The 22560-nt window shown below is 44.6% G+C and overlaps 1 protein-coding gene across 2 annotated transcripts in view; it reads right to left on the bottom strand.

Moving 5' to 3' along the window:
- Window positions 1-22560, bottom strand: part of PLCE1 (phospholipase C epsilon 1) — a 318188-nt gene that overhangs the window by 96691 nt on the left and 198937 nt on the right. For both annotated transcript variants that reach the window (XM_006147651.3, XM_014587535.2), the window contains exon 5: window positions 3820-3965. In XM_006147651.3, the coding sequence (XP_006147713.1) occupies window positions 3820-3965 (146 nt within the window). The remainder of the gene's footprint in view (window positions 1-3819; window positions 3966-22560) is intronic.

The following is a 22560-nucleotide window of genomic DNA, read 5'->3' as shown; positions in this document are numbered from 1 at the left end:
CGAGGTCCCCAGAAGATGGGGTGGGGGAGGTTGGAGGAAGTAACAGGAGAGAAACCCTGTAAGCACACTGCATCAGTTTCTACAAGGGCACTATGGCTGGATCACAACCAACCTGGTCAGGTAAGACCTCTTTCTCCCTTTACCCCTCTCCTACCCACTGTTTCTGCAGAATTCTAAACTGGAGGGAAGAGGGAATAAAGATACACTATACCTTACGCCCTACTGCAAACTTCTAAGACGGCTTTGGCTGTGAGATGTGGAGAAGGGAAGAAGCTTTCAACTGAGCCAGAGCTTGAATTTTGGATTTTTGGGATTAAAAAATTATTATGGAATATATAAGATATCCAATAGACACAGATTATGACATAAGAACCGCCCTGCATACCAAATTCTCAGTCCAAATCAAACATCCAACAATATGGTTGGCGCTCCAGTGGACTCTTCCCTGAGCACACATTCCCCCTGTCTCTTATTGGAAGGAATCACAATTCCAACCTAGGAATTCTCTTTTCCTTTCAATTCTCTACACTTTCCCAACATATGCAGACATTGCTAAGCAAGTTACAGAGTTGCTTTTGTGTCTTTAAACACAAAAGCATTCCGTAAACGGAATCGCATTGTGGGTACTCTTAGGAACCTCAATGTGTCTGAGATTCATTCACCTTCATGAGCATAGGAAAATGAGACTGCTTATTAACAACAGTGAGTGGAAAAGCCAGCAAGATGGCCCAATGTATACTCTAGGGTTGGGGGGTGGGGGGGAGAGCAAACTGGGCAGGTTTGGAAAGCAGTGGGCTTTCACCCAACTCAGGAGCATGGGATCAGCTTCTGTGTGTTGGAAGCCACATGGCCAACCGAGGGTTTGGATTCCTATTCAACCTGGAATATGCCAGGTGTGTGCACAGGCACACTGAAGGGTGAGGGAAAGGGTTGCAGGAAGGGGATCACAGCATGCTGAGATCCTGGTAAGGTGCCCTCCCCACATGTGTGCAGGTGCTTGCTATCATGAATAAAATACATTAAAAAGGAGAAATGCAGTGAAGTCAGAAAAATAAAATTGTTTTCTGATTCTATCCCACTAAGTCCATCCTGTCCTACAATTGAATTGTTTTTATTGATTAATTATTATTCTTCTTCTTTAATTTGTTATAGGTCACATGTGCTCATGAGAGAGAGAGAGAGAGAGAGAGAGAGAGAGAGAGAAGGTGAGAAAGCCAGTCACCAGAGCTGACACTCAAACCATGGTTGATCATGTGGGAGTCCAGCACCTCAACACCAAGCCACCTGCTGGTTGCTACAACTGAATTCTTACAAGGCAGTAAGAATCCTTTTTTAGGGAATGAGAAGAGGTATAAATAAATTAAGTGAATGAATGAACAAGCAAGCCAGGTTCTCATTACTTAAACATCTTCATTTGTGTATGCAGTGGAGTAGTCCTGGCATGCCTGGGGACAAAAGACTAAATACTTTTGTTAGTGAAGGTCAATTACTAAGGTTAGATTGAGAATTCATACTACTTTAAGTACTTTTATTTCTTTTTATGATTTTGCTAGATTGAGAATTGATACTACTTTAAATATTGCTGCCTTTTTTTTAAGAGTCCACATTTGTATTTCTTTGTAGAAAATCTAGAACCTGCCAAGATATAGGAAAGTCACATACAATTTTACCACACACAGACATCATTAGGGACATTTCCTTTTTGGCCGTGTTTGATTTTGAATTCAAACTAAACTCGATCCAAAGGTCGAATTCACCCTAGGTCTTTCCAGGTCATGATAAGGCCATTTTCTAATCAGGACACTCTAGGACATGGTATGTGACAGCCTGCCTCCAGGATGACCCTGATCACTGGTCCACATCATCTGACATTACTGCTCTGGGTAGCTCCCACCCACAATAAATCTGAACTGTACCTCTGTGACCAGTACAGTATGGAGGAAGTGTCAGTGTGACTTCTGAGCCTAGGACCCAAAAGGCATTGCAGCTTCTGCCTCGTTGTCTTGCAGCATTCACTTTGGAAGGAGCCAGCTACCAGGTTATAGGGCAGTCACATACATAGTAACAGGAAGTGAGGCCCCAGCCAACAGCCAGCACCAATCAGCCAGTCAAACACAGAACGATGAGCATCATTAAACTATGTCATGGAGCTGTTTTACCATAAGGTAATTATCCTGCTCTCTCTCTCTCTCTTAAGGTTTACTCATTTATTTCTTGTATAAACGAGACAGACAGAAATGGAGGGACAGTACCTCCACTACGGTCTTGATGCTATGATTCACCACAGCCTCAGCCAACCCCAGATCATGGGTGTGTGTGCACCCAAAGTACTCAGGGAGGTGTCCGGATGTGAATCCAGAACCTTCCCACGTAGGTCAGCCTTGCAGAGTGTCACGTTTTACCACTGTGCCACTGTTTGGCCCCTAATCATTTAAGAAATGTTACAGGTTCTTTGTAGAAGAGTTATCATGAAGAGAATCAAAATCACTTGACTAGAGCCTCCTATTCTTCAAATATTTTTCTTTCTTTTAAGCAACCATTTTAAATATTAATGACATGGTTATCTGAGTTTATTCTTAGTTAAGAAAGTTCAAAAGGATTTGGGGAATTTTTATCTCTTCCTCCAACCCAGTATCCCCATGTAAAGATCTGAAGAATCAATAATGCTATGAAGTAAGATTCTCTTACAGTGAGAGGCCTCATAGGGATGGGGCATCTCAAAAGCAATACTGCCACCACCACCACCAGCTTCCCCTTATGGAGCCTTACTACTAGGTTGTTGGGAAAGTCATGAGCATTTTTACATGGAAAAATACATCATAACTTTCTTAATGACCTAAGATATGCCAGGCACAAACGATGAACACTTCACATTATTTCACCAAATCCTATGGGAAGATGCACTTTTTAGTACGATAGCCATTTAACAAAGGAAGAAACCAAGCCCCAGTGAGGTCAAGTAACTTGCCCAGATCACACAACTACTCTGTGGGGAAGGCAGGATTTGACGCCCTGAGTTCTGATTCGACAACTCACGGTCATCTTCCTCACACACCTTGCTGTCTCCCACAGGCGTGAGGGCAGTCACTTTTGCCAGGTAACTGAGGCTGAAGGGAATAAGTTGGGAGACTCCACTGACAGAATGGCATGCTGTTACTTACTCAGTGGAGGAGGAACTAGAGTGGACCACACAGTGGTCAAGATCATGGGCTCTGGAATCAGGCTTGCCTGCCTTCCGTGCCAGGTGACCTTGAGCGAACGACTTCACTTCTCTTACTTTAGTTTTTCGTTTGTTTGTTTTTGTATTTTGTGGGAATAGTAATAGTAGCTACCTTAAACACTGTTTTGAGAATTAAAGATGCACTGCACAGAACACGATTAGCCAATGCGTGATGTACAGGAAGTGTTCAATGATGATGAGAGGCAACTTTGTAGGAAGCTGCTTATGGTCAATACTAACCACTGTGATTCCAGGGGCAGCTGGTAGTCAGGAGCTTACAGGGCTGAGGCGATTCGTAAGGCAGAGCTGAAAGCAGTAGATCACAGGGGGTTTTACAGGGAAGAAAGGGGACTAGAAGGGTCTGCGATGGGGTTGATGGGGTTATGCAACGAGGTAATTTCCCTCAGCTTGACCAGGAGAATGGGACCAGATAATCAGGATCATGACTTGCCCAAGGCTTGTGGTGTGGGAAGATACATTTCCCCAAGTAATCACAACCAATCGCCTGGCTGGGACCAACACGGCTCCCCAGCAATTCATTCAGTGCCCTTCAATGGAAAGAGGAAGCTGTGCCCAGACAGCTGCATCCCCAACCATACCTGAGGCCAGCCAGGAACTCCATGACCGCGTTGTAGTTGCCCATGTTCCAACAGCACTTGGCCACGTGCACCAGATATGAGAAGACTTCCCGCTTCTCCTCCATGGAGCCCGCGGTGAGGATCAGCCACGTCACCCAGGAGCTCACCTGGACATGCAGAGAGAGGCAGTTATGAAGTATGAAGCTTGATGAGTATTTGTTCACAAGGAAACTTCCTTTCCTTTTTTTCCCCAAGTCTAGTTGTTATTAGGAAATGAAGACCCAGCTGAGAGATTGAAACCCGAGCTTCATCCCTGAGATTCTGGGAAAGTCGCTTAACCCTCTGCACCTCTTCATCTTCATTTTTAAAATAAGGAGGCTGAAAAGGGCAAGTTGCAAAATCTCTCTTGATCTATGCAATCCCGTGAGATTATAAGAAAATAAGGCCTGAGAATAATTCCAATGGAAATATATTTACCAGATGGACATCAAGAATAAATGTGATCTGCATACTTAACTCATAAATGAAAGATATTAATAAGTAGTAAAATACATCATCAAAACCACAAAAATATTTTTGAACAATCTTTTACAAATGCATTATTTACTTTGTTTCTCAAACAACAAAATAATAAGAACAAATACTTAATAACACTTACGATACACCAGGAAGCACTCTAAGGCCTTTACCTGTGTTACCTCCTTTATCACCACCATCCTCAGGGACTATTCTTATCCTGAGACTTGCCTAAGATCCCAAACCAATAGGTAGCAAAGCCTGGATTTGAACTTACAGTGTCCGCCTGGAGGCTGCACTCTTCATACTCACCAAATACCAAATGTGCTAGAAACTCGAATGTTCCCAGCTTGGGGCCTAAAGTTATTCTAAGGTGACTTGTTTCTCCACTACATACACTGTTCCCCACCTATGACATAGCCTCTAAACTACCTGGGTCATCTCTACGGTTATTTTGCTGCCACCTTTATTTACCCTGGGGCTGGCATTAGGTTCATTTACTTTCTCCAGCCTGGCTACTGTCTGGATTGGGAAATCCAGTTGTTAATAGACTAAGACTTGGTCTCGAGCCCACATGGTCCTCTTAGCCAGGCTCGGTTGACACATGTGGAAACCTGGGGGAGCAAATCTCTTCCCTGGCCTGAATGAGAATGAAGCACAAACAACATATCCCATGTGATCACAGGAACTAAGTTCAAGTAGATGACAAGCAGCCTCTGAGTTGATAAAAAATGGTAAGAATTAGGGCATGTGTGCTGGTAGTAACCACAGGGGATAGACCAGTCCCTTTTATTTATTTTTTTTAAAGATAAAGAATATATTGCTGGGCATGGTGATGTGTGCTGTAATTTCAAGTGCTCAGGAGGTCAAGGAAGGAGATCTGTGAGTTTGAGGCCAGACAGGGCAACATCGTGAGGCTCTGCCAGAAAGAAAGGAAGGAAGGAAGGAAGAAAGGAGGGAAGGAGGGAGGGAAGGAGGAAGAAAGAGAGAGAGAGAGAGAGAGAGAGAGAGAGAGAGAAACAAAAAAGAAAGAAAGAGAGAGAGAGAGAGAAGGAGCGAGCAAGCAAGAAAAATGGCTCCTGGGAGAAGTGACTTTCCAAGGTCAAATACTTCTTGTTTCTCTCAAAACTAGGACTTCCAGGGAACCAGCAGTTAGCGTAATGGCTATGTCGGGGGACTCCCACGTAGTCGACCGCGGTTCACGTCCCAGACCCGGTGGCTTAAAACACACGCCGGGCGTGTGTACGTGTGTGCCCAGGATCCTGAGAGGAGAATGGAGGAGAAGGGATTGCGGCGTGACATCCCCCCTGTGGGGTGATTTCTCACTTTCTGTCTCTCTGTCTCTCTCTGTCTGTCTGGCGAGCGCACGCGTCCTATAGCGAAAATCTTTCCAAACAAACAAAACTAGGACTTCCAGTCCAATGCTTCTTCATCTTATGAAAGGCAAGTTTCTTTAAACTTGGCTTTGGGTGGGTCCTCCTAACCACTAACTTTGAAGCTGAAGACAGCTGAAATGAGAGAGATGATACTAAGGGGAAAAAAATGACTAGAACAATGTGGGGGGGGAAAGAATGAAAGAGATGGCTGCTCAACACCTATTCCCAGCCTCTACACAGAAACAAACACAGGGAACAGCAGCAACAGGGAGTGTTAGTGATAAAATGAGGTTAAACTCTAGTACAGCCAGGAGCACAGGAGTAATAATTTGCCTCTTTCTTTTTTTTAAGTGTATTTATTTATTTCTCCTGAGAGAGAAAGAGAGAAAGCGCACTCCCAATGGTGTGTTGGCACTGTGACTCATCCCAGCTCTCGCCAGCCCCAGATCATGGGCAGGCGCATACCTGATGTGCTCAGGGAAGTCTCTGGAACCTTCCCAGGTGGGTCAGCCTCACAGAGCATCGAGTTCTACCTCTCTGTCCTCACGAAGCTCCCCTCATCCTTTCGGATATAGGCTAAAGTAGACGTGGTGATCACCTGACATTCCTGAGCCCCGCTCAAGCTCAGGGGGCTCCCAGCATGCACTCCTGCTCTTCTGCTCTGGGCTTTGCTGAGCCCTCAGGATGTATCAGGAGAACAGATCTGGAATCAGCCCCCTAGGACAAGCCCTAGTCCGGAGCATCCCAGGAACCTCTGGACTTCCAGAGCCAACCCCTCTCCTGCAGCTATTGTGTCCATGCCTTATCACTGATCTGAGAACCTGGTTAAAAATCACCTTCATAAAATCTTGACTTAACTAGAGCAAGAAATTATTTTACCAGCAGAGTCTGTCCTTGGTGCTCTGTGCAATTCTTTCTTTAGTCTGATTTGGTTTTGGTAAGCTCTCTTCTACAGTAGAAAACCATCAGTAAACATCTGGAATTATAACACTGTTGGATCTTTGAGTTGGAAATTCAAACCCTTCCCCTTACAAATAAAAATAGGAGGCTGAAAAGTCAAAATAGTCACCCAACTCAGTAGATGTTAAAGCCTATGGCTATTATTTTTTCCAAGGTTTTAGTTCCTTTCCTATCAAAACTGATGGTGAATCCAGGTCTCTGTAAAGTAACTGTTATTTTAGGTTATTCTGGTATCACACAGTGACTCACTAGTCCAGTAAAGGCTTAGCTGGAAAGGCTTGCTTCACAGAGAGAGAGGCCATCACTTGGCTTGTGTCTCAGTTCCGATCATACATACAGACTTATTTCCTTTCAGTTAAATCATTTTCTATATACTTTCCCACAACGTAGGAAAAAAATAGCAATACTGTCTTTCACATGGAAACCTAATTTAAACCAACTGTTCCTTTGCTGAGTATAAGTCCCCAGGGCCCCTGGTTGTTGAGATTATGTAAACACTGTTATCATAAACACACACACCAACATCTGCTTACAAATTTCAAGGACAATTCTTATTACCGCTTAGTAATGCATTTATAATTTTATAACCATTAAGTGGTGAGAACATCATTGCTAATTATGAAAAAACAAACAACACAGAAAGGAAATGAGGATTCAATGATGAATGTCAAGATGTTGTCCAAATCTAAAAGGTGGTCATCTTTACTAAGTGGAAAACGAGATTCCATGCCAACCCAGAAGCAACTGCAAGACAACTTCTGTGTTATCACACAGAAAACCACAAAAATCATATAAATGTAAAGTACTATGGCTCAAGCTTAGGGAACACCCCTCAAGTGCTCTATGCTTACCTGTGTAACCCAGAGGTGTTACCTACAGCAGATTAGTTGGCCTTCCTTTCTTTTTTCTTTTTAAGTTTTTACTTATTTTATTCATGATATTGTGCATGACAGAGAGAAGCAGAGACAGAAAGAGAGACAGAGAGAGAGAGAGAGACCCTCAGCAGGGTCTGACCACACTGCAATCCCCTTCTCCTAGTCCCCCAGCTTATCAGGAGGTTGAGCACATGTGTAATCACCCATCGTGTTTCAAAATGTTACTAGGATCCCCAGCTGGGGATTTGAATCCACAGTTGCCATGTGGCTTCCAGCACTATGTTTAGTACACTACAGACCCACAGAGGCTGGATCTTGGCCATTTTTTGATGGTCAACACAGAGCAAGGAGAGAATCTGGCCCCCAAGCCTGATTCTTTAATAGCTTTTCCCAGAAGGCTCTGGCATCCCCTGATTATCCCAACCCCCAGATCATGCCCAGAGCACCCCCACGAGAGCTCCTCTCCAAACCTTCTCCATCTTTCTTTCGCCTTTCTCAGTACTCTTTTGGCCTAGCCAAGCTGAGCAGTTTGTTCTCTCCCCCCACATCAGATATCAGCATCACATAAGTTCAGTTTGCAAGGAATGTTCCTGACCATTCAAAACGACCTTCCCCTGGTCCCCACCATGTCTTGCCTGTGTCCTCGGTAAAGCTCAATCTTCACCTTGGCCCACCAGGCCCCTGTCCATTCCCCAACCTCTCTTCCCACCCCTATCCCTGTTTTTAGGAAAGTCAAGAAGGTTTCTTCTCAGCTCAGGGATCTTGTACTGTTCCTTCACGAGAAGGTTTCTCCTTTCCCTCAGATTGTTATTTACCAAACTCCTAGTCATCCGTTAGGTGAAAGTGCCCTAGATCTGCAATTGGGATCCCTGGCCTGGGTCCCATGCTTTGTAAGCCCCATCTGGGCCCTTGTCCAGCTGTGTCCCTCACCATATGTGAGAAGTCTGTGGGGTGGGAGGGCAGGTCCACTCACAGGCTACATACACACTTCTAGCTGATTCACCCCTTACACACCCAGGCCTCCTAAATCCCCCATCAATAAAAAGCCCAAGCCTGTTTTCAGTTTGCAAGGGCCTTTTGTCTGGATCAGTCCTCCTGAGGGTAGATCATAGCTCCTAGGCCCAACGGCTAGCTAAGGGGCAGCAGGGTGGACAGAGTTTGAACTTGAGGCCTGAGGTGTCTACACACTGGCAACGAGCCAGGATGGGAAGAGAAGGAGGCAGACCGACAAGCTGGGGCTTCCTTTGCACATGTGTCCTGGTCCATAAAGCCAGGAGTGCAGCTGCCTTTGGGAATCTGATGAGAACATCATTTTCTTGAGATAATGTCCTTGATCATCCGCCTGGTCTTTATCCATGGGCTATGCATTCTGTATGGCCTCAGGGCACAGTTAGCATGTATTCCGCAGGAAGGCAGAGGCTGGGTCTGCTGCACTATGGGTAGGTAATGGTGCCAGTGACCAGCCAAGATCTGCCTCCACTGTCTTAATGCGAGCTGGTCAATGGGTGAATAAATGGGTGACAGCTCCTCTGGGAAGGCTTTTCTGATGGTTCACTTGGCACCTTACATTCCATTTCTCTCTGTTTTCCCTTGACTTACCATAGGAGGCTGAGGCCCAAGTTAGTCTGCACACGGATTCTCATCACCGCATGGATTTGCGTCTGGTTTATTTTGGTCACATTTGTGCGCCTGACTCTTTCACATGGTTCTGTTCTGACGGCCCCAGCAGACCCTAAGACCTCAAGGACAGAGACCATCTTTCCCACATTTCCAGTATGGTGATGCTCAGTGCCTCTGGCCAACAGGCAGGCCATCCAGAGTCCCAGGAGGCCGTGGGCAGGAGGATTCTCAGCCTCTGAATGCTCAGGGATTATATTTGGGAAAGGGCCTGAACACTTTATGTCGTTCCCAGGTCCAGAAAAAAGAGACAACTGACTTTCTGCCAAAAAGATTTTAGAATACTCTGAACAGACGTTTTCAAAGAAAGAGGATGGCTTGTAATGGGTATCTGGTCACCTCACTGCAAAGGCTGGGCACAAGTAGGGAAAGCTGCCGAAGGCAATGACAGTCTAGTCCAAGGTCCTTTCAAGCAGTTCATGTGCATGTCTTCCACAGAGCTTTACTGGAACAGTTCGTGGGTGGGCATGCATGCACACACACGTCACAGCACGCGTATACACACACACACATCACACCCTGATGTAACTGCCTAGGTGCATTTACATCAGCATCAGTGCTGGCAGTGGTAGGGTGCGTGTTCCAGTGCAGATGCCAAGACCTCGCCCAGACCTAGAAATCGGACTCAAGGCAAAGGCCCAGGAATCTGCATTTCAGAAAAACTGTGGTGATTCTGCCACACACTGAAGTTTGAGAACCTGCCCAGAGGTCTGGCAGGTTCTCACACACACACACACACACACACACACAGTTTTACAGCACCTTGTCCAAGACCGAATTCCCCAACTGTACTCGGAGGTGTTGAGTCAGAGCTCAAGCTCCAGACCTGCTCACCAGTCCTGTACTGGAAGTCACCCTCCTGGCCTCACTGTGCCTGAGAAGGGGCCGGTAGCCCATTTGGAACTAGGAAGGAGAAGACAGGGGGAGGATGCTGCATCATCCTTCTTCACAGGAAGTGGGTGAGGAGCCTTCCGAGCTCCTTGTTAGCACAGCGGGCAGAACATGACATGGGAGCTGGTGACCCCATGTTCCACTCCAGTTTGGCTGCTTCCTTGTGCACATTCCTGAGGCGAACCCCCCAAATGTTCTGAGCCTCAATTCCCTTTCGGTAACATGGAAATGATGTTTACCTCACTATCGTGAGGGTGAAAGTGGAGATTATCTCTAAAGAGCTCAGCGCAGTGTCAGTGTGTGGTTACTGCAGTGATGACTACTGCTGCCACCACTAACATGGCCACCTGGGTGCAGAGAGACTGAAATCCAGGAAGCAGGACACAGAAATCCAGAGGAGAGGACGCCCGAGCCCTGCTTCCTCACCGGGACGAGGCTGAGCAGGAAGCGGCTGTGCTTGCTGAGGAGGGCTTTTGCAGAGAAGACCTTCCCTCATAGGATAACTCGCTCACTATCTCTTCTCTGAAGGCTTCCCTGACTCCTTACTAGAAAGAAAACATCATTTTTTTCTATTATAATTATCCAATCGCATACAAGGGGACTTCAAAAAGTTCATGAAAAAATGGAATGTAAGTACAGGTTTATTTTGGTGTTAAAAAAAGTGAAATCCATGCATGGATTTTTGGTAATACAAGTTGTCTATGAACTTGTTGAACACAAGTGTGTGCACATGTGCACGTGCACGCACACACACACACACACACACACACACACACACAGAGTTTTACAGCACCTTGTCCAAGACTGAATTCCCCAACTGTAAGCTCCTTACAGTTGGAGATCATGACTTATTCACACCTGGGTAGCAGTCCTATTGATGCAGTGGCCTCGTATTTCCCATGGCACGACACCCTCCTTCACAGGAAGTGGGTGCAGAGAAACCTCTGAGCTCCTTGTTCTGTTCAGCATGCTTGCAGTGGGGACCCTGGGCTCAGGAGAGATGCAGAGGGGCAGGGGAGGCACCTGAAGGTGGTTTCTCCAAAAGCTCTAATCGTATCTGGATTATGCCCTCTCCACTTCCCTCCAAACTGCGTCACAACCACCTTCAGCACGAACTCTGAGTCTCTTGCTCAGTCTTCAGGGCTGGTACATGTGATCTACATTTACATCTCCAGTAGGAATTCTTATTGTTGCCCACCACTGGTCCATCTGACACTCCAATTCTAAATAAACTTTCAAAAATGTTGAAGAAGGACATAGTAGGTCTAAAAGTTGGCAGTGAGGGGTGGGAGGCAGGAGATAGGGAGAGGAGCAGGGGAGGGCCCTCTGAGGAAGTGCAGACACATGGATATGACTTGGTAGGAGCAGGTCCTGGAAAAATAGCGATGGGTCACAAACAGTTCTGAATGGGCAGCTGTATTGAGAGCCCAGGGCCTTCGTCCAGGAAACACCAGGTACACTGGACTGCAGCGACAACAGCTGACAGAGTGGGATTAAGCCACATCCTATGACGTTGGCCATTTCGACATCTTCCTTGGTTGTGAAAAGGAGGCCATCTTTTCCGGGGAAGAACAGATTCCATTTCTGAGTAAAAACCATCGGAGCTGTACATGAAAGGCAAAAATTCTAGGATGTTGAGTACAAGATAAAATCACTAGATGTGCCTCACCAACTACCTAGTCTATAATCTTGTAACCGGTGAGTGCTAACTGCCCTGGTAGAGCAACGCAAACTTGAGGCAACGAGTGAGAGCCTGGATTCAGCTCAAGGAGTCACACAGCGGCTGGGTGGCCCAGCTGCACATGTCCAAGCTGTCCTTGAGACCTCATTTGTCTTGTTTGTTGACTGGCTTGCTTACTCATTATCACTATCCATCTGCAGCGTTAGATTTTGAAATCTTGGCATGCAGATACTTGATCTGCCAGTTTTGTATTATTCCCCTGTGCTCTGCACATAGTAGGTGTCCGATAAATATTCCAGCACCCGAGTATATCTGAAAACTCCAGATAAAAATAGGTCAGCAATGTTTTGTGGTAATGACTCCCAAACGGTATTCCAGTGGACATGTTCTACCCGATGTTAAATGTTTCGTGAAGAGTGCCTGGGGCCATATAAGTTCAGGAAATGCTGAAATAAATAAAGGTTGTCTCCCCTACTCCCCAGAAAAAAGTTCTTGGAGTCCTTCAATGTACTAATATGTATGACCAATTTCTAAGAAGAAGCAAATATTCAGTGTTTCCTAGGTTCTTTTGATCATGTGATACACACACACACGCACAAACACACACACACACATACACGTGTATATCATCGAGGAACTCTGGAATATTGGCCCTGGGTCTCTCTGAGCATTTTAGATTGATGTGGACATAGCAAGGGTCTTGTCTTCACCGGCAGTTCTGGAGACTCCCCACCTGTGTCCGACCAACCTGAAAACACATCGCTTTGTCTCTAGAAATGGCCTGAGGTGGGTGGGCTGTGAGAGGGGGAAATGGTCAGAATTAGCAGCGTGAGGTTTTATAATTGGTGTATACGTCCCAAACTGAAAGGTCCTTGGAGGAATTCTAAAACTAAGACACAAGGGAAGAATTTTATTATAGTTCGAATGAAGAGATTAAGGCACATGGACAACAATGATTTTGGAGCCATGGCTGTCATGAGGAAATAGCTCAGAGAGGCACCTGGCATTGAGCCATGAAGTGACAAGGACTGGATCAAAGGACCTTAGAAGTGGAAAAGGTACAAGAGGTTATTTAAGCCAGCTCTCTCATTTATTAGATGAAGAAACAAAGGTTCAGAGAGGTTAGGTGACTTGTGACGGTCACTCAGCTAAAGTGGCTGGGCTGAGCCACCATCCTGCACCCAGGCTCCCAGGTGCAGCAGGGGTATACTGCTGGCAGCTGGCTGCTGCTGCCTGAAAGGAGCTAACCTGGCTGGATGTGGACAGGAAGAACTGGGGGTGCAGCAGGTGGTGATGACACTCACTCTGGTAGCCTGAGAGATGGTGGCAGTGGGTCCTAGTTAGGGGAAAGCCAAGGAACAAAAGGGAGAAGAGTCAGGATGGTGAGATCAAGCGTGCCCAGCACAGGGCCTGGGGTGGCGGGGAGTCCGCCTGCAGAATTTCAGATCTGTTGGAGCTGCCCCCTACCCCCCATTCCCCCCCTCCACAGCTTCAGTCGGAGAGAAGCCAGCTGCGCCCTGATGACCCAGCTATGAAAGGGAAGGGAGAGGACCTGGGAGAATGGAGATCGGGGCAGAATTCAATTCAATAGAAAGGAGCCCAAAGGAAAATAGGGCAGAAAATAACTGCTATTTGTCTTCATTAGGGGAGGCCGGAGAAGGAGAAGCAAAGGAAGAAAACCTCTTCTGCAGAGGAGGAAGCTAGCAGGCAGGGCCTTTGAGGGGCCCGTCCCAGGAAGAGGGGAGGGTTGCTCACTGGCTGCAGATTAGGCACCACTGAGACCTTGATTAATAGCTCAGTGGGCACAACCCAAAGTGAGGAACTGCAGAAATTCAAAACCTTAGACCTGGGAAGGCTGAATTGCAGAAGTGTGCTCCAGACCAGCAGAGGAAGGGATTTATTTTTGGGGGTGGTGGGGTGGGAGGGCAAGTAGAGGGCACATGCCTGGATTCTAGCTGCTTGTTTTCTTCAGGGGAGCCAGTTAAAGAAGTTTGGGGGTGAGTTAACAGCTGCTGTAAAAGTGACAGACCTGTTGGGGTTGGGCAATTTAAGGGTTATAAGGAGCCTGGCGAGAGGGAGAGAGACCTCAATACATCTTTGCTTTTCTGGTAGACAAAAAGTAAGTCTTAACCACACCGGGGAGACATGTTTTATTTACATCTGGCTCAAGATATCTCTTCCAAAAAGAACTTACTTGGGAAGTGCCTAGAGTGTGGATGATAGAAACTAAAAAGTAAAAACTAACATTCAGGTATTGGAAGGTGACACATCATAAACTAACAAAGAAAACAAAACAAAACAAAATAGCATGCTTTTGGTGTGTTGACTGGACAAATATTCTGTACTAGATGTGGGGGGGGGGTCATCCAGGTCTCAGATCTAACAATAATTGTGTGATACTGAGCCAATTATTTCATCTTTACTGGATACCTTCACTTTATTCTCATTTTTAAAAAATTATTACTTAAAAAAATTTTTTTGAGAGTTTTTGTTTGCTATAGGCTGTGTGTGCTCATTGGAGAGACAGAGAGACAGAAAGAGAAAGTGAGAAATATCCCTCCCTCCAGGAAGGATGGCCACACCACAATCCTTTCTCTTCCATTCTCCTCTTGGGATTTTGGGCATGTGCACGCACACATGCCTGGTGTGAATTTTAAACCACCAGGCTGGGACTCGAATCATGGTTGGCTATGTGGCATCCCAGTGTCTTTTTTTTTTTTTTAGAGGTTTTTGCTATAGGGCACATGCATTCACTGGAAAGACAGAGAGACAGAAAGTGAGAAATCACCCCTAGGGGGGTTGGCCACTCTGTAATCCCTTTTCCAGCCTCCTCTAGGGATCTTGGGCATGCATGCACATGTGCCTGGTGTGAGTTTTAAGCTGCAGGGTCCAGGACTTAAACCACGGTCAACTACCTGAGAGTTCACCATTAGACCATCTGCTGGTTCCAAGAGAGCCCAGTGTCTTAACCACTACACTCCTGCTGGCCCCATTATTTTTAGTTTACAAAGGGCATGAGTGATTGCCATAGATGGAGAGACAGAGAGAGAGAGAAAGGGAGAAAGCACCCCTAAATGGTGTACGGTTACACCACAATCCCTTCTGCTCCATCTCTCCATCCTATAAGTATTATAGGCACACCTACACACATGTGTTTCTCAAGCCAACAGAACCAGGATTTGAACCATGGTTGGCCAAGTGGGATCCAGCCGCACTAACTACTAGGCTATGTGCCTGCCAGCAGGTCTTTACTTTAAAACACATACCTTACAGCATCAGGGTTAAAGGAATAATGTGAAAGTGCTTTATAGACTTGTTAGCACAGTAGAAAGGTGAGCCAATTTTAGTAATATTTATAGGAAATCATTCCATGATTTCCAGATATGACTTGGTTTTGTGAGGTACCTACAGTTAATGTGGCAATCAGTTGAACCTGGAAACTATGACTTTCAAAACTGACTTACTACATTTTCTTTTTTTCTGGAAAGGTTTTTACTACAGGGCGCATGCGCTCACCAGAAAGACAGAGAGATAGAAAGCGAGAAATCACCCCCCAGGGGGGACAGCCATGCTGCAATCCCTTCTCCTTCATTCTCCTCTTGGGATCTTGGGCACACATGCACATGTGCCCAGCGTGAGTTTAAGCCACCGGGTCTGGGACTCGAACTGTAGTCGACTACATGGGAGTTCAGCCACATAGCCATTATACTAACTGCTGGTCCCTGATTTCTTACATTTTCACTCTTCAGTTTTTCACTGGTCTTTGCTGGATGGCATCATTTCTTATACTCATGCACAGAACATACTTCCATTACACCCAGCCTCGTGCTTCAAATTCTATGTTTTTATGTCTTTCCTGGAACGGGAAAGAAGGCAAGTGAAGGACAATGTTTTTCATGTCCATGGGGTACTACAGGCGAGCTGATGGACACTAGTCAGCGAGCAAAATCATATTCTGCTAGCAGTTGATGAGAACTGATTCTATATGACAAAGAATATGTGAAAACTAGATATTTCCATATAAAGCTGACTGAAAGGCTTCTTTTTCCTGTATTTCCACATGATAAAAAACAGTAAAACTTTAAATGTCTTAGTCAAATATTTTTCAGAAGCAAAATTGGTGCAGACTTTTTTTTTTTTTTTAATTTAACTGAGTGATTAGACTCCAGCCTTCTATCAAGTACATCCAACACCTGTCGCATACAAGCCCAGGCCCAAATTTCCTAAAATGTTGGACATGTTTCAGTATTTTAATGATAAAACCCAGATGTCCTGTTTTGCATGCCCTGGAAGAAGAGAAACATACAGCCTTATGAAGAATGTTCACCATTTTAAATCTGATTAAAGTCTAAGCCAAACACGGGCTGGCAAGAGGAGGATATTTGTACAAACAATCCTTTAGAAAGTATTTTTCAAATACACTTAAATGTTCTAGAAAACTCCTGAAACAAGAACCGGCAATATCTATGTCCACTCCACTCCTGCACTGAAGTGTTACTCTGGGGCCATGTCCTGGTGTGTGGAGCAGGTGTCTTGGGAATGGCTCTCCCACCCATCTTTTGAGGCCCAAGTAGAATGAGCCCTGCTCTGGTCACTTATGCATATGACCATACCACCTAGAGCACAGTGACTCTTAAATGTAGCTCAGTTTCAGAACCACCTGGTAGAATCTTAAAAATACCCAGTTGTTGAGATGGCTCAGTGGCCTGCTGGTTAAGGCAACTGGATACCACATGGCCAACTGTGCAGTTCAAGTCCCAGATCCAGAGACTTGAGAAATCGACTGGGACATGTGCATGTGTGCCCAACATCCTCAAAGCAGGGGAGATGGAGGAGAAGGAAATGCTGTGTGACCATTCCCCATGGGGACTGTTTTCTCCTCTCCCTCCCTCTGTCTCTCTCTGGAGAATGCATGTGCTCTCTACTGCATACATGTGTGTGTGCGTGCGCGCACACACACACACACACACTCCAATTGCAGAATTCACTATTTAGCATTTAATTCAGTACATCTGGAGAGAGGTGTAGGTATCCTTAAAAAGTTTTTCTAAGTGATTCTGATAAAGCCTTGTGTTTGGTTGGAGCTGCCTTGGCCAGTTTCAATCTTAGAAGGGCATAGAAACCTCTGGAGATCTTGTTAAAATGCAGATGGTGATTCTCTGGGTGGAGGTGGGGGCCTTGCAGTAACGTCTAAGGGTGAACTAGCCACTCTTCCTCACCATGCCCCCCCCCCCGCTTTATTTTTCTCCCCAGCATTTACCATACCAGACATTGGGTGTCGGAAAAATCATGACATATTTTTTTCTGTTTTTCTATACAAAAATGCATCATGACTTTTCTGACAACCCAATACTTACCTTATCATCTGTCTACCTCTAACTATTAATAGGACAGAAGCTCCATGTGGGTTTGAACTTTAGTTTACTGAGGAACCCTGGAACAGTGCCTGGCACAGAGTAGGCACTCAACAAATATTCCAATTTTTCTGGACAAGTGACTAAATGAACAAATGAAAGATTCTCTAGGCATGACCTCAAGAAGTAACCAAAAGTGTCAGCCAACTGATGACAGGAGGAAGAGCTCGCTTCCAACCATCCTGGGTCGGAAAAGTCTTTTCTGGCAGCCTGCCTCTGACGTGTCATTCTATTTGACGGATGGACCCATCTAGGAATCTCCGGATGCATTTTGGGACTGCTCATCCTGGAAAGGACATTAGGACCTGCCCTACTCACAACAAAGTGCCTTAAAGACGCCTCAGTATGTTTGTTTCCCATTTGAGGTGGCCAGTGGGCAACTCCCACCTTCAGATTCTTGCTGGCTGGCCTTCTTTCCCATGGTCAATGGATGTAGCCATTCAACATGTACTTGTGGAGCAATATCAAGTGACAGAAGTGCCCTAGAGCTTGATGTGAATGGCTTTCTCCTTCTTCTTCTTCTTCTTCTTTTTTTTTTTTTTTTTAGGTGTTTGGTACAGGGAGTGTGTGTCCCCGGAGAGAGACAGAGGAAGATAAAGAGAGAGAGAGGGTGAGAAAGCACCCTCCAGGGGGGATGGACATGCTGTAATCCCTTCTCCTCCATTCTCCTCCTGGGATTTTGGGTGCACATGCACCTGGCGTGAGTTTCAAGCCACTAGGTCTGGGACTTGAACTCAAGTTGACCATGTGGGAGTCTAGTGCCTTAACCACCATGCCACCTGTTTGCCCCACTTTATTCTTTTCATTAAAAAGACCTTTTCAAGTTTATTTGCATGCAAGTGTACTTTATCTCCATTCTCTCTCTTCTTTTCACCAGGTCCCTGGTTTAATCTTTATGATTGAGAGTAATAAGTAATATATATTTATTGTAAAAAAAATCCAACAATATGAGGGGATTTCAAATATTTGTGGAAAATGGACTTGAAGTACAAGGTTATTTTGGTGCAGATGTTTTGGAAAACCATGCATAGTTTCTACATGGACACCTTGTGAAGACACCTTGTCTATAGCATTTTACAGAGTAGGAAATAAAACTCTTCCTTCTCTCACTATGAGTTATGATAATAATACAATTTCTTGGCCCTGTCTGCAGATAGACAGGTGAGAGTCCCTTGGACAATGGAAAGGTGGTAGAAGGGAAGAGGACTTTCACAAACATGGATTACTATTATGTATAAAAGGGCCTGCCAGGAATCTCAGTTTTCAATGGTCTGTAACATGTCGCTTGTCAAAAGCTTGGCTAAGGCAACTAGTATTTAAGAAAGACACCCTGAGGGTCATGCCAGGAATTCAGTCCTTAGGTTACCCAAGCTTTAGCCTTTATCCTGTGCCAAGTATGACGGTCAGTGACAGACACACCTGGACTGGATTGCCTTAGCTCCCATGTTATATCTTTGGAGTCATGCTTCTTAATTACATCCTTTTATTAAGAGCCAACACAAAATATGGACCAACGGAGATGGTTTCTGCAAAGATTTTTGTCCTTAACACTGTTCTCGATGACACCATCCATTTTCACAGGACACAAGCAGCACAGTGCTTTCTGGGTTCTATGAGACAGCTTGGACTTGCTGATGGTCTGGTACGCTGTGGCTTCTTAGCCTTCTTCCTTTCTCTTTCTTCTCCTTTTCCCTCCCTCCCTTTCCCCCTCTTCTTTTTCAGAGAATAATATATCCTCTATCATCTCAGTCTTTGGCCTAGGCTGCCAGGAATTCTGCTCTGACCCACGTTTTAGTCAAAAGCATTTGTTTCCTCTGCCTTTCCTACACATTCTTTTCTCAGTCTACCATCGAAAAACTTCCTTAAATACTTTTTTTTTCCTTTTGTGCGAGTAAGAGGAACCATAAAGTAACACATTAATAAACCAGTGCTGACATTTTCCAATTCATAGGTAAGGAAAAGAAGGCCCAGGGAGGTGGTCTGCTGGTTAGTGGAATGGCTAGTTAGTGGAAACTTTCAGTCTAAACCTCAAAGGTTCCTGCTCTTCCCATTACTCTGTATGATTTCACATTAAAGACTAATATTTCTTCTGCCTTTCAATGTTGCGGTGTTAACTCTGCTTGTTTTTCTTTCTGTCTTACTCTTGGGAAGGGAAGCAGAGGTCGCAGCCTATGTGCTCGTCTCTCCATTCATCACCACTGTGTGCAAGGCTGACCGGGGCCAGGAAGGAGTTGTGTTCTTGCAGCTTTTTATTTCCACTCATGGAACCTGAGCTCTGGCAATGTACCAAATCCATGTGAGACTTCAGACATAATTAAGGGACTATGGACCACATATCCTTAGCAACCAAGGTGTTCCTGAGTATTAAATTTTAATTGTGAAATGTAGCATCATAAAAAGAAAAGAAAGGCCTGGGGACTGGGTGGTGGTAAAAGAGTAAAATGTGACACTCTGCAATGCTGACCCACAAGAGAAGCTTTCAGGTTCGCATCAGGAGACCACCTTGAGTCCACAGGGCTCGTGCGTACCCATGATCGGGTTCTAGCTGAGCCTGGGGGTGGGTTGTGGCATTAGGACTCTGTTGGGAGTGCCCTCTCTTTCTCTCATGGAAGAATAAATAAACTTTAAAAAAAAGCTGTAATTATTTTAAAGTTTTAAAAATGATAGTTTGGGAGCTGGTAGGTGGTGTGGTAGTTAAGTCACTGGACTCTCACATGGTCAACTGTGGTTTGAGTCCCAGACCTGGTGGCTTGCTTTTTCACTTTCTCTCTCTGGTCAAATTTAAATAATAAATAAATAAAATTAAATAAAATAAATCATTCTTTAAAAAATGATAGTTTTATACTCTAAACTTAAAGTGACTGATTGGATATAAAATAATTTCTGCCTAAAACATCATTATGAAGTAAAAATTCCTATTTACTACTTTACGTTTCATGGTACAAAAAAATATGGCAAATGTCAAGGTGCTCCAGGAGATGGTAACTTGAATAAACATTTTGGGTGGCTGTGGAGGAGGCCTCATGGGGAGGAACACTGCATGTAGGGGCTCTGGAGGCACGGACCGCTCTGAGCCTGCTTGTCTCATTGCCAGCTGGGGGAATTGACATGTTTTGCTGCTGCTAGGAGCTTCAGTATTCCCAGCTAATGAATGAAATGGGAACGCCCTTACGACCGTGCAGAGGACTTAATCCGGCTTCACACACGGAGCGGAGGATGCAGCACACGGCCGACTTTATTTGGTATTCAATTCACTGCAGTGACTACCATCGTGAGTCAGAGTGAAGTGACCGTCATAGCCAGGCAATAACTATTTTACTTAACCAACTATGCAAGAAGCATTTCAAAAACTGAGAGGAGAGAATAGAAGGTGCTACGGAAACTCAACAGAGGACAGACTTCACTCCCTGGACTTGAGGTAACTGCAGACATGACAGTTTTTAGACCGAAACTCTGATGAGGATGAATCAAATCAACAAATGAACATCATACCTGGTGATGGTCTGACTCTGCCATTATGTAACTCATAGCCAAGGGGCCAAGGTTCCCTCATGTTGTCATCAAGTCATAAATGGCTGACTGAACATATAACGTGGTGAAGAGCCTAAGCAGAGCCCAAGGAGAAAATACCTGACAAGCAGCCCTGAGACTTGTAGGGAGGTACCCAAGGGTGGGGGCCTCAGTTTCCATGGGGGTGGTTTGGTTGTAGACAGCAATTTAGATCTGAATGTGAAAGTATCTTGCAGAAGCTTTCTGTTACAGGAAGCTCACTAGAAAGCCATGAAAGATGAAACCACTACAGAGCCTTTAAAGGCATTGCTATCATCTCTGGGGGTGTGGAGGGGGGTACTCATGGCCAGCAATAAATAAAGTTGATAAAAGAAATATGGGAATTTTCCCGTGGTATAAAACATCTTGATGACAGATCTAGATGGTCCAGATGTTTGTTATATGGACATAGTCTACACATGGGAGTCACATTAAACTGTATAGGGTTCCACAACATTTGTAAGTTGATCTCATTTGTACAACTGCTCTTATTTGTCAATTTGAAAAACAAAATGAAATAACATTTAAAAGAACAAACTAAAACCCAGCTGGATTTTGTCTTGAACTTGGCAGAAAGAGTGGCCTTTGATTTTGTGCCCGATATTCGGAATGATTATCTGATGATCTCTTTTTTAAAACCAATTCCTTCTCCATATTTTCTTAAATTTTAGGAATGTCCCCAAAATAAATGTAGTCACATTTTTCTTTAAGTATCTCAATGAACAACAATAAAAAAAATTATAATAGATGTTTCACTTGAGGTTCACACAATTCAATGTCATTGACCTCTATAATAACACATATGGTTAAAAATTTATCAAGATTAAACTGAAATTGTTCAGAGGAAATTTTCCAGGGGAGCAAAGTGTTCTAAATGAACAAATTTTTAGGTCTTTCTATTTCTCTTTCTTTATGAAATAAGATAATTTTTTAAAAATTAAACTTTATATTTTAGAATATTTTTAGATCTCTAGAAAAACAGCAACAATATGGGTCTAGTCAATGGTATAGAGGTTAAGGCACTGGATCTCACATGGATGACTGCACAGTTCAAGTCCTGGGCCTGGCAGCTTGAAAAACACAATGCATGTATGTGTGCCCAAAATCTCGAGAGAATGGAAGACACAGGATTGCAGCATGATCATCTTCCATGGAGTACTTTCTCACTTTCTCTCTCTCTCCCTCTCTTCTGTCTCTTTCCTCTGAGCACTCTCTTTAAAAAGGAAGGAAAATCAGCCACAAAAGACCATAGAGTTCCCAAATTCCTGGCACCCAGTGTTCCCTTTTATTAATGTCTCAGGTGGCAAGGGACATTTGTCACAATTAACAAAATAATATTGATATGTTATTATTAACTAAATTGCATTTTTTACTATTTCTCGGTTTTCACATGATGCCCTTTTAATGTTCCAGGGTCCCATCTAGAAGATCACATTACATTTAGACATTGTGTCCTCTTAGGGTCCCCTTGGCTGTAACAGCCTCTCTGATCTTCCTTAGTTTTAATGATCTTGACATTTTTAAGAAGTCCAGGGCAGGTATTTTGTAGCATGTCCTTCAGCTGGGATTATGTAATGATGTTCTCATGGTTAGACTGGTGTGGGGTTTGTGGAAGGAAGATCACAGAAATAAAACGCTATTCTCATCATACCTCAGGGCACGTACTATCAGCATGATGTATCCCTGATAATGCTAGGGGATGTGTCCCTTGGCCAAGGCAGCCTTTGTCAGGTTCCTCCACCGTCAAGTTACTCATTTTTCCTCCCTGTTCTGCGCTCTCCTCTCAGGAAGGCAGTCACTCTGCTCAGCTCCCACTTCAGCAG

The sequence above is a fragment of the Tupaia chinensis genome, unplaced genomic scaffold (genome assembly GCF_000334495.1).
Source record: "Tupaia chinensis unplaced genomic scaffold, TupChi_1.0 Scaffold000217_1, whole genome shotgun sequence".
Taxonomy (NCBI): domain Eukaryota; kingdom Metazoa; phylum Chordata; class Mammalia; order Scandentia; family Tupaiidae; genus Tupaia; species Tupaia belangeri.
This window is presented reverse-complemented; position numbering and strand designations above follow the sequence as displayed.